The following is a 12285-nucleotide window of genomic DNA, read 5'->3' as shown; positions in this document are numbered from 1 at the left end:
AGAGTAGAAATAAGCCAGTTCGAAACTGACTCTCTTATCAGACAAGAGATTAAGCTAATGCAACTCCAAGTCTCTTTCTTTCTGCCTCCTCATTAAAAGTCTTGTCACCTTCTTCATGCGAGTTCCATGTGTTATACCCCCAGTTGTCTTGGTTATAAAAGGTTGGTCTATCGTAATTTGTCAAGGCAATACCATTCCTCAATTTATAGACAAGATCTGGGTTGGAGATGAAGAACCTCGAAAACCCAATCAAGGTACGGTCATTGTCCAAATCCTTCAACATGGTCTTAAACTCTGGTGCATCATAAGTATAACTTCCAGCACGAACAAACTTACCTTTCCAAATATTCAAAGCAAACTCATTACTTTGTCCTGTTTGATCTTTTTCATCCACGTCATAACTGGCTTGGACTCTAGGTTCAACAAGCGAGATATAAGCTAGCTCGTCGCCTTTATCGGCACGATCTTGTAATTGTTGAAGGATGTATCTGTGCACTTCATCGCCCTCTGCAGCACTGGTTTGGAATTTGGCCCATGGTGATAATCTAACTGCCAATCTGTTAGCTCCCACTATTGGAATGAGCTTGTCAATGATTGCGAGTAAGAGTCTGGCGCGGTTTTCAATTGATCCACCATATTGATCAGTTCTCTTGTTGCTAACTGGGTTCAAAAATTGGTCCAAGGTATAGCCATGAGCAGAGTGGATTTCAACATAGTCAAATCCTGCTTCAAGTGCACGTTTTGCAGCTTCTGGGTATTGTCTATTGATCATATCTTCAATTTCTTCTTCAGTGTATGCTCTCAATTCATTGCCCACCTTCTTCGCCAACTCTCTAGACTCGTCCGAGAAGTACTCTGCCGAAGGAGCTGCAAATGGTAAGCCTTTTTGTTTCATTAATCCGGGATCAGCAACTCTGCCAAGATGCCATAATTGCACTGATGAGAATGATTTCTCCTTTCTGATAGCATCAGTAACCTTTTTCCAACCTTTAACGTGTTCGTCAGTAAAGATTCCTGGAACAAAAGCACCGCCTGATCCTTCAGCTGAAGCAAATGTAGCTTCAGTGATTATCAATGTTCCGGGGTACTGGGCTCTTGCCGTATAATATTCCAATTGAAGATCAGTGGGCACGTGGTCTTCAGTTGCACGTCTTCTTGTCGATGGTGCAAATGCAATCCTTTGACTTAAAGTATGAGGTCCAACTTGGATTGGCTTGAAAAGTTTGGTATCACCCAACTCTCTAATTTCTGTTACTTTTCCTTCAGGCATTGTTATTGATGTATAGTGTGATGACTTTAGTGAAGTAATAAAAGGAAATGAGTAAGTAGAATGAATAAAGAAAAAGCGTCAAATACAAGACATCAATAAGTTTTTTTTTAAAAATGTTTGATTACTGGACTCTTTTATACTTTTATACATTTATACATTTTGGAGATTTTGGAGATTTCATGTCATAACACAGCTGAGTTTGCGCACCACAGTTGTCATGAGATTTTGTGTCACTTGTATTTGTAAGCGATGCAAGATTATGTTTTTCTTTTTTTTTTTCCCCCTTTCTCAAGTGCAGCAATTCAAAAAGAACGTCAAGGAAAGATACACTTGTTTAATAAGTGTATCTTGTTTGGCTATTCAAAAGTTGTTGTATAAACGAAGCTGATTGTTAGCTGTGATTGTTAGCAAATTCAAAACTTGGCTGGTGATATTTCATGTAACTATTCATCAATAGTTACTGTTACCAAGAAATAGAAAGATGAGTTCATTTTTTGTACCCCTGATAAAAATTACACACAGATTTTTGAACGAATTATACTCCAAAAAATAAAAATTGTATTTTGGTATATCCAAAATTACTCGTCAGTAAACACATAATAATTGGTTAACATCTGATCAAATAGCTAGTCAACGGCACTTTGACAGATTTACAAGCCTTGCTCTGTTTCTTTTCTTTGCTTTTTTGGCTCTATACAGGTTGTTCGTCCTTTCGTGGCTAATGTCAAAATATATTTCTTTTTTTTTTTTTTTATTATTTTTCAAGATGATTAGTAAGCTCAATGTCTGTTTTACCTTCCTCCCCTCTCCCCCGCCAAAAATTGAGAGGTTTCCCCCCTTTTCTTTTTTTATGTCGTTTCTTTGTCGGGGTTTTCAATTCACTTTTAACTTCAAAAACCTATTTGTACCAAGTTATGCAAATTTCCAAGAGTATTAACAAACAGAATCAAAGAGATTGGAAAATAAAATAGCGTACGAGTATACATATATATATATATATATATATATGTGTGTGTAAGAAGGGGGTTGAAAAAGCTAAAGGGCAGAAATGGCGTGTATCAAAACCACCGTTACCTGCACTGTATTGTTCATTGTATTGTGCACATACTTATACAAAGATTCCTCTCTTTGTCATTACTGAAAAAGTCCCATACTTTTATTCAGCAGCCACGACAAATTTTATAACTCTTTGTTTTATCTTGTTCTCATCTTAATGAATGACAAAATACACATCTTCTTGTTTCTTTTTTTTTTATTAGTTTCATTCACTGACGAACGTGTCTAGACAGGTTACCTTACTATTTCATTTGTTTCTCTTTAGGTCTTTCCACCTTTCTTATTATTTGATTGTTTTGCAAGTACCATCTTCTTCACTATTTTTTGTTTACCTCGGCAAACACATGTGTGCAAAATGTGCCCCGCTCCTCTCCCTCCAAATTTTTAATTTTTATTTATTTTTTATTTTTATTAATTATTTTCTTTTTCTTTTTTGGTTTTGTACCTTTTTATGCCCCACCACATTTATCCGTTATCATAGAAATGAGATGTTCAAAAAACAATCTCCGATATTCTATCAGAATTGTTTTCTTTTTAAATTTTTTTTTTAAATCTTTTATTATTTTTTTCATTCACTTTTCATATTCGGCCATGTTTTGATAAATTGAAATTCTTTATAAGACTTTTCATTTCCTTTTTACTTTCCCTTTTCCTTTTTGTTTCTTTTTTTCTTTTCCATTTTTCTTTTGCTCTTGCAGAACATCACCAGATCCATTTTCTGATTAACAACAAATAAAAAACAAATATTTTGCAATCATGGGTAGTCCGTTAGCCAATACTTTAGTGTTTGAACCTTTAAAAGTTGGCGATGTCACTTTGTCAAATCGTATAGTATATTGCCCCACAACTAGATTCCGTGCAGCACCATCATCAGATGGAAAATTCAACCACTTGCCTTCAGACTTGATGTTGGAGTACTACTCACAGCGAGCACAGTATCCCGGCACTTTGCTTGTCACCGAAGCCACTTTTGTCAGTCGTGCTGCAGGTGGGTACGATGGAGCACCAGCTTTATATACTCAAGAGGAGACTCAAGCGTGGAAAAAGATTGTTGATGCTGTACATGCTCGCAAGAGTTTTATAAGTTGTCAAGCTTGGTTCTTGGGTAGAGTTGCAGATGCAAGAGTCATGAAAAATGAAGGCCAGAAATTGGTTGGTGCCTCTGCTATATACCCCGACGAAAGAAGCGAACATATCGCGAAAAAAGCAGGGTTGGAATTGACTGAATTGACGGTTGATGAAATCCAACGTATTATCAAGGAAGATTTTACCATTGCGGCAAAGAATGCAATGAAAGCAGGTTTCGATTTCTTTGAATTGCACAATGCACACGGGTACATGTTGGATACCTTTTTGCACGAAAACTCAAACCAGCGTAAGGACCAATATGGTGGACTGATTGAGAATAGAGCCAGATTCACCTTGGAATTGATCGACCATTTGTGTACAGTTATCCCTCCACTGAAGTTGGCCATAAGATTATCTCCATGGGCCGAAATCCAAGGTGTGTACGAAGAGACAAGTCCAATCCCACAATTTAGTTATCTCTTGGATCAATTGCAAAAGAGAGCCAACAATGGTAAAGAGTTGGGATACGTCTCTGTTGTTGAGCCCCGAGTTCAAGGTGTCGTTAATGCAGATATGGATTCAATGAAGGGAAACAATGAGTTTGTCGAGCAAGTGTGGAAGGGAGTTATCTTGAGAGCAGGTAACTACACCTACGATGCACCTGAATTCAACCAAATAAAGAAAGATATTAGCAATGGAAGAACTTTAGTTGGATTCTCCAGATTCTTCACATCCAATCCAGACTTGGTTGAAAAGTTAAAGACTGATCCATCAAAGTTGGTCAGATACGATCGAAGCTTATTCTATGCACCATTCAACTGGGGTTACAACACCTTTGACGGTAAACACTACGACGAAGAGACTGAAAAGAAGAGGTTTGCAAAACCAATCAAGCATGGTGAGGCTAATTTGTGATTAATGTTGATACAGACTCATGCATTCAAGTCATTGACGAAACAAATAAACAAACAAACAAACAAACAAAAATAAACAACTAAAGAAATAGACAACCGATAGATCTGACGAAACACGTCTACCAAAAGATTGGCTTGTAGTTCTTACTCATTTTCGGAACATTTTCTATTCTTTTTCTGTCAAAAGTATTCATGTTTAATTTATTTTCTCTTTTCCATTCCTCGCTCGCTCCTTTTCCTCTTTATTAATTCTGAATAATCTCGAATTGCATAATCAATTGACAAAAAGAAGAAAGAAAAAAAAGAAAAAAAAAAAGAGCAGAATCACAACGGATTACAAAAAGCTTGCTATAATCTAATTCTCTATCTATTTGAACTCTAATAAAAATATTTTTTTCGTTTTTCTACTTTAATCTACCTTAGTCACCTTTCCAGATCTTTGCAGCATAATGCTTGACAAATGCCAATGGATCAGTAATCTTTCCGTCATTTGCAACATCCACATCACTAGCAAAGGAACTTTTTGGCAATACCAAGATATCACTAACCAATTTAGGTGTACTTAATTCATGGAAATCCTTCCACGTAACTTTTTGAAACACCGAGGATAAGATGTAATCATTAAAGTACTTGAATATCACCTCTGTCCAGATTGCAGAGCCTGTCCATTGACTAATCTTCATCAATTTCTGTTGAGCGTTACCGGTCAATTTCAAATTCGAGTTTCCTGTTGAGGACATGCTTTCCAAATGTTTAAGTCTTGTGGTCTCAACGATCTCGGCAATTACTTCTCGCAATACAGGATGACCCGGTTTGGCCTGGATGACAAATTGGCCAAATTGCAATCTTCTCACAGATTCTTGTCTCCATTTATCTGAGGATGAGTCGGCATCAACGGCAACAATCATACCAATATCCAATGGACTGACATTTTCCGGTGTCCAATTGGGTACTGGCTGCAATGGGTATGTATCAATATCTGCATATACTCCACCTTTAGCGTAGAGCACCAAGTATTTAAAGAAATCCATACGAAGAATGATTTCGGGAAGCATCTCATACGTTTCGATAATCTCGGGGATTTGATTATAAAGGTATTTCACCATTGTATGAGCCGTGTCGTCATTAAACAATTCATGAACGAATCCTGGGTTCTTGTATGCCCATTGCGATTCTCCTTGTCTGTACTTTTCATCAAATCTATCATCATTTAAGCCGTGTTTCCATGTTTGCCAGATATATGCTGGGAACCTGGCTTCCGGATCGTAGGAATATAAATAAGCGAGTTTTTCTCTCATTGTCGAATCCAGAGGTGGTCTTTTCAAAACTTTCAACTCCTGCAAGATGAGTCTGTTTTGCTCCTCGAGTTTCAAAAGTCTTTGTTCTTGCTCGCTAAAATGTTTGCTGTTCATCTTTTCAATCTGTTTGAGTAACTCGTCCTGATTCTTGCTATTTTCAGACGAGAGGAAATTCGATAGACCTAGGATCTTGTCATTTGGTAAGCTCTTGATGACATCGTGTATATCTTTAGCACCGTTTGCTGAGGAATAGTTTAAAAGTGCTAGGGTTATTAAAATGATGGATAAAACTGAAAATGATATCAAGAACTTTCGCCAAGTACCATTCTTCTGTGCTCTGTACTTGGTCATGTTTTTGAAAATATACAACAAAAAAAAAGAAGAAGATAGATAAAAAAAAAACAAAGGGTAAAGTGATTAGCAGTGTCTAGGTCAACTTGGGATTGAGTTTTGTAGGGGAAGAACGTGGGCGGGAGTAGGTGGGAGGGGGTAGCAAATAGAAAAGGATAACGTCGACAGCAGTAGCAGATACAGTAATCAAACTGGTGGTGGTATGATGATTATGTTAATGTTTTAAGTACAAGTGTATTTGCTTCAAATCTGGTGTACTATAATTGTGTTTTTTTTTTCTTCTTCTTTTTAATAATAATTATTTGACGTATTTTGTTAGTGCTGATCTAAAGATAAAACAAAACAAAAAAAATAAAAATAAAAAATCAAGAGTGTGAAAACAGGGACGTTTTTGAAAACAATAATTAAGGCTTTCAGATTAATACTTTTTTATTTTTTGTTTTTTACTTTCTTTTTTTATAGAAGTGAAGGATTCAAGAGTTCGTCCTTCTTCTTCTTCTTCTTCTTCATCATCATCATCATTCTATTTCTTCCCTGGTCGTTTTGAGTCTTTTTTTTTCTTGTTTTATTCTGTGTCAAAGAGAATAGTGGTATACCATTACATCATTTATTGACAGATATAATATTTTGTAAGTCCTTTTTTGAAACTTGTATAATAATACTGGAAGGGAACTGAAAAAAATTCGCTTATAAAGTAGATACAAGGTTAAGTAGTCATAGCAATAATTATTTTCCCCTTCTTTTTATCCTCTTTTTCTTTTGTATTTACTTCTCTTCTTTGTCCTTTTCCTGTTTGGTTCTTCATAAACTCACGAGGGATCAGTTCTCTTGTCCTCGATTAAATAGCGATGGCTTATAATGTTTGAGCCAGGTTCTTGCAAACGGCATTCCCCTTTTTCCTCACCAAAAAAAAAAAACATAAAAAAAAAATAAATAAAAAAAAGAATGCATTTTATATTGAAATGCTACCAAATGACCAAACCTCTTTGTAGAAAGCATTGCTGCAGCTTCCATCAGATTCGTATCAACCTCCATAAATATCTCAACAGCAACTACAAAGTACATTCGAAAAGTACAATCTTTACATATTTTCATTTTTTGCTATTAAACTTGGACTTAAATTTTTTGTCAGTATACTATGTCATCGTTATCATCAGTCTCATCAACAACTGCAACAACACCTCTATATGGTGGTGCTATTACAATTCCAAAGCTTCCTCAAACATTTATAGACGTATCCCAGATCCGTCAGGTTCCAGACACGCAAGAAGTATTTATCAACCAAATTCCAGATAACACATCATCGCCTGAATCACAATCATGCTATGACCAATCACTTATAATTGATTTATTAGAGCAAGTAAACTCGATCGAGTACGCACAGGCAATAGCTGAACACATGCAAGACATTGTTCCTGCCCATGTGCATAACCAACCATTGGAGGAGATTCAAGTTGATGGTGTAACGCGATATTTTAGTTATGTAGTGTTTACACCGGAATACAAAAGGAAAGAAGAAACGGGTCAAGCTGAAAAGATTGTGATGTTTATATGTTTGATAAGGTTGGTGAAGGTCGAGACTGATGTAATAGTACAATTCAATGTACCGTTCAAAAGTAAAGAAGGTGTCAGTGATAAATTAAACATACAGGCGAGTAATCATGAATGCGGAAACGGCAACCACAGTAAGGAAAAAGAGGTTAATGATGTTGTGAATGAGAAATATGCATTTTTTAAAAATGTTTGCACTGGATTCAAAGTGAGGGACTGGAATCTCTTTGGATAAATGTTTTGTTATACACATATCAGTATTTTATTTTATTTTATGCATATATACATGATTCTATAGATTTATTAATATATAAATACGCATTTATTTATGAATGGATGTTGATGTGTGTTTCCTCCCTTTTTCCATTTCCATTTCCATTTCCATTTCCATTTCTTTCATTTGATTTAAGTTTTTTCTTTTTTTTTTTCGGTTCCTTTTACATTTTGTCTAAATTTACTCTTTTTTGGACTTTGTAGTTGCTTTATTTCTTGTGGCGTCTTTAGTTGATGATACAAGTTTTTTGTAGATTCCAGAGACAATAATCAAAACTCCCAATAGCAATGTAACAAGAGTTATAGAATGAACACGGTCAAATGTGGTCACACCATGTGGAATATCCACAGTCAAAAGATCCAGTTTGCTTACATCTGGTGACAAATGGTAGAAAACAGTATCGTTGGTAAAGTAAGCTTCATAGCCCCCACCCACTCTGCTTAATTTCTTGGTGTCGAATGGCAGTTTCTCCAATAAATGAGCATCTTTAACAATACAAGCATAAAATACATGGGGATGTGCATTGAATATTTGTGTGTAAGGTTGCTCATTATTTCCTGGTTTTTGATACCTCGAATGAAGCTTCAATTCAAACTCAGTTGATTCCGGGGCATAAAGTGGAGTTGTTGAATCTTTATCACTATTTTGATTTGTTGCAGATCCGCCTAGAGTGTTGTTCCATTCAAACAAGAGTTCATTACCCCATCCATCAACCTTATACTCTGGTAATTCTAGATTTTTGACACCGTTATAAACATGCAATTGTGAGTCTTGTGGGATATCCTGGTACTTATCAAAGATTAACGACTTGTTCAAATTGAGATGATAATATAATCGGCACTCTTTGACATCCTCGTCTTGAAGTGGCAATTCATCTTTATTGGTTTCATCCAAAACAAGAGTACTTTTCAATAATGGGTGCAATCCAGAGGGAATTTTTACCTGGGTCTTGACTTTACTTGTCAAATATCGATGTCTTGGCTTAACGTGAAACAATGTCTTGTGCCTATTATCTCCATTCGTTTCAACTGGCCTTCCATCAAATATCACTCTCATTCCGCTCAATGCTATATCGTCGTTGCTTAGTGTAAAGCTTGGGTCTTTTGCAAATAATCCTATTTCCTTATAAACATTATCAGTCGTGGTGTAACTAACTTTTTCAACTTTAGTATGTAGTTGGCGTAAAATCATTTGTTTTGGTGCGAGAAAATCATTATATATCAAGTCAAATGTGGCGGTTGAGTCAAGCTCTTTATTTGGAAGAGTATTCAAATATGTTGAAGATGTATTCAATTTACCAGGTTGTAAATCATAATAATGCAATGTATTTAAAGAATCGTTCCAATTTTTTTCGTCTATTTCTGTTCCAATCAAATCTGCCAAGATCAGGTTTATTTCTTTTAAAATTTTTTCCTTTAATTTCAAATCAGTTTTGGAAATTGCAGTCTTTGGTGTGACATAAACATTCAAACCAGAGGAATAGTCAAATGGGAATAAATCAATACTGGAGTCATCTTCATCCTGGTCAACATTCTTGGATTGAATCCGCAATTGCAGAATATATTCAATTGGTTGAGCGAGTGAAATGGTAAATTTATCTTCGATAAATATTTTTTCATTTCCTTCCTTATCCAGTGGCAATTTAAGTTCCAAATCAGTAGAGTTGAGAAACTCAATCAAGTTGGCAGCCGAAAGAGAGGCAGACGAGGCAGACAAAGAAGAGAAAGAGCTCTTTGGTTGTTGTGTATAGTAAACTGTAGATCTTTGTCTTAGCATTGTAAGTTCTGAAGCTGATTGAATTATGGTTTATTTGTTAGTGTTTGAAAACCCAAAAGTGTGGTAAATATCACCAATTAAGTACTTTTTAAATGTTGTGTAATTTTACAAATCTCAAATACGTGGCTACCACTTCTATTTTCTTTCTTTTTTTTCAAGAGGAGTTTTTATCCTGGGGTTCATAGTAGTTCAGATAAAATGTAGGAGGTATTTAGTCGCAGTGAATCGGGCTCAAGTTTTTTTTTAAAAAAAGAAAGAAGCGCCGCACCATGGCTATAAAAAAGATAAATACTCAGCTACCAGATGTAACTGATAATAGCTAAGTTAACACCAAAAAAAAATTAAAAATTAAAAATAAAAATAAAAAGTTCAAGAATGATATATATAAAAGTATATTTTGCAGATATTTCGTAGATAACGGAATGCACTTATATATTTTACAAGCTGCTTAATAATTTTGTTGATTAAATACTGGCAGAATATTGTCTTTGTTCTACAAAAGTGAGAGTGATAGTATGTTATAATAAGCACGAATGGTATATATTAAACTTGTATAATTAATATGAACTGAAAAGAAAATAGAAAAAATTTTAAAAAATTAAAAAATTAAAAAAAAAAAATAACGACGATTGTAGAAAAGCCAACCCCCTTAAGGAAAAATTTGCTATAAATAAAATAGACACAAGATGTGTGTCGATAACCAAATATGTTTTGATATTTTCCTGTTTTTGGGGTAATGACGAGTGGATACGAATGAAGCTTTGCAGAAGGAAGGTCATCAGAAAAAGAAAACAGTGGTAAAACAAAAAAATAATAAAGGTGTTAGTATATGTGAGTAAAGTTAAAAGCATAAATATGAGAATCGGCAAACCTTCTCCTTGATAAATTATGCAAATAAGCACCTTTATCTCTATTTATTTTTCTCTCTCCTACCCTTCCTTCCCCCCTCTTCATCCATCCCTTATTATTATAAGTATTAGTGTTTACCATAATTATGACAATTTGTTGGACATGTCGTAGACGCGACCACTTGCACCACGACCCATCAACATGCCTGCTGCTGGGTGGGCAAAGTTGCCACTTCTCCAGCTTTGCTTAGCGTCTTCCCAGTCCATCACTTGTGCACCACCTTTGGCTGTGGTGTTTGTGTGGGCGCTTGCTCCCAAGATTTTTTGCCATATACCCATAGCCAAAACCTTGAATTTGTTCAATTGGAGACTGTTGTAGTCTGTGTTTCCTGTGAGATAGTAGTAGATGGATTCACTGGATAACAAGATGGTCAATGGCAATCTGTAGACCACCCAGTATGCGGTGAATAGAAAGAGTGCTGCAGCAATTGTGTGAAAAACAATTTCCTCGCCTTTGCTCAACACTGTGGATGGGGTGAAATAGTAGTATGTGTTTATAAATCTGTATGGGTAAGACAAAATGGACGATTGAGATTGTTTGCGATGTAGTTTGAGAAGAATTTGTTCTGTTGGGGTGTTGTTTGCTGAGTTTTGAAGAATGGCTGCTGCTGAAGACATTATGAGTGTGTGCTAGTATATGGATGAATTAAGTGATGAATATATATATATATATATATTGTGTTAGGGTTTTTCTAGATGTCTGTATCCAAAACCTTTCTTCTTTATTCTATTTCAATTTTTTCTTTTGTTTTAATTAGTTGATGGGGTTTGGACAACTTGTTATTTAACTTATGTAATGTGTACCAGATGAGTTGAGTTCGAAAGAGATGATGGATGGTTTCAAAAGTTTTGACAGAAAGATGGGAAAATGTATTACTAATATAGTCCAAGTATTTAATACACAAAAGGTATTGGATGAATGACACAAGGACATTTCTCATTATTTATATATATATATATATATATATGGTGGTATATATATGTGTATACCACTATTTTTAGATATGTATACGCTGACACCTATTAGCCGATGTTACAGACATCATATACTCCCCAGGTAATTGGTAATAGTTCTTTGCTTTTGTTTTGTTTTGTTTATGGTTGAGGGGAGGAGGGAACAATTATGGGAGAAAGAGGTTGCATGAGGATATGGTGCCGACCTACCGATTGCGAAAACTAAAGGCAGTAATTTCTTTTCTTTTGTTTTTCTGGTTTTGTGTATTATCAAGCAAATGAGTGATTCTCCTCCTCCTCTTAACAACAACACTACAAAGTTTAGTACTACATCTTTTCTTATCGGACGACATTCTACGACATTGGCTTTTACAAAAAGGAACATATATCCACACTACAATAAAAAATAGTAGCTTTGTCACTATGTCATTTTGTCATTTTGTCATTTTTTTTAATTTTCACTAAGAAACAAACTAAAAGTTTTCTACCTTGTGCCGCTCTCTACTTGTTGTTGCTCTTTAGAACATCTTACAGCTCGTACATTACCCTATTTAGACAGCTTTACCTTTTCTTTTTTTTTTAAAAAGAAAGAATAAATAACAAACTTCTTCAAGAACATGGACAAAACAAAAGAGAAGGCAGAAAGTAATGGAAGAAAACAACTTCAAAGTGTTCATAACCGATTATAAAGAATTACAAGAAAAAAAAAGATTTTAACTCGCTTGCTGAGAAGGTTATGCTAATGGTTTCGTCTGTCCCTACTTGTCTGTATGTATATATATATATATATATATGGGAAGTTCCCCTATTTCATGTAGTTGATGTTTCTCCATCCTCTTTACACAACCATTCACTATACCAGATG

General features: G+C 35.2%; 6 protein-coding genes across 6 annotated transcripts; 2 read left to right on the top strand and 4 right to left on the bottom strand. All coding sequences in view use genetic code 12, as the record gives it.

Annotated features, from left to right (window-relative positions):
* Positions 1 to 49: 49 nt before the first annotated feature.
* Positions 50 to 1270, bottom strand: EBP1 (putative NADPH dehydrogenase; the record flags this gene model as incomplete). The annotated part of the gene is made up of 1 exon (XM_001523871.1): positions 50 to 1270. The coding sequence occupies one exon, from the start codon at positions 1268 to 1270 to the stop codon at positions 50 to 52; it is 1221 nt and encodes a 406-aa protein (XP_001523921.1).
* Positions 1271 to 3082: 1812 nt separating this feature from the next.
* On the top strand, positions 3083 to 4309 carry PVL30_005464 (uncharacterized protein; the record flags this gene model as incomplete). The annotated part of the gene is made up of 1 exon (XM_001523870.2): positions 3083 to 4309. One exon carries the CDS (start codon positions 3083 to 3085, stop codon positions 4307 to 4309), a length of 1227 nt encoding a protein of 408 aa, XP_001523920.2.
* Positions 4310 to 4727: 418 nt separating this feature from the next.
* On the bottom strand, positions 4728 to 5957 carry och1 (alpha-1,6-mannosyltransferase Och1; the record flags this gene model as incomplete). The annotated part of the gene is made up of 1 exon (XM_001523869.1): positions 4728 to 5957. One exon carries the CDS (start codon positions 5955 to 5957, stop codon positions 4728 to 4730), a length of 1230 nt encoding a protein of 409 aa, XP_001523919.2.
* Positions 5958 to 7095: 1138 nt separating this feature from the next.
* PVL30_005462 (uncharacterized protein) lies at positions 7096 to 7743 on the top strand (the record flags this gene model as incomplete). Its single annotated transcript, XM_001523868.1, has 1 exon — positions 7096 to 7743. The coding sequence occupies one exon, from the start codon at positions 7096 to 7098 to the stop codon at positions 7741 to 7743; it is 648 nt and encodes a 215-aa protein (XP_001523918.1).
* Positions 7744 to 7962: 219 nt separating this feature from the next.
* On the bottom strand, positions 7963 to 9558 carry PBN1 (protease B nonderepressible form; the record flags this gene model as incomplete). The annotated part of the gene is made up of 1 exon (XM_001523867.1): positions 7963 to 9558. One exon carries the CDS (start codon positions 9556 to 9558, stop codon positions 7963 to 7965), a length of 1596 nt encoding a protein of 531 aa, XP_001523917.2.
* A 992-nt stretch (positions 9559 to 10550) lies between these two features.
* PVL30_005460 (uncharacterized protein) lies at positions 10551 to 11084 on the bottom strand (the record flags this gene model as incomplete). The annotated part of the gene is made up of 1 exon (XM_001523866.1): positions 10551 to 11084. The coding sequence occupies one exon, from the start codon at positions 11082 to 11084 to the stop codon at positions 10551 to 10553; it is 534 nt and encodes a 177-aa protein (XP_001523916.1).
* Positions 11085 to 12285: the final 1201 nt, after the last annotated feature.

This window comes from Lodderomyces elongisporus, chromosome 8 (assembly GCF_030384665.1).
Source record: "Lodderomyces elongisporus chromosome 8, complete sequence".
In the NCBI taxonomy this organism is placed as follows: Eukaryota; Fungi; Ascomycota; class Pichiomycetes; order Serinales; family Debaryomycetaceae; genus Lodderomyces; species Lodderomyces elongisporus.
The sequence above is the reverse complement of the archived record's forward strand: the minus strand, read 5'-3'. Positions and strand labels throughout refer to the sequence as shown.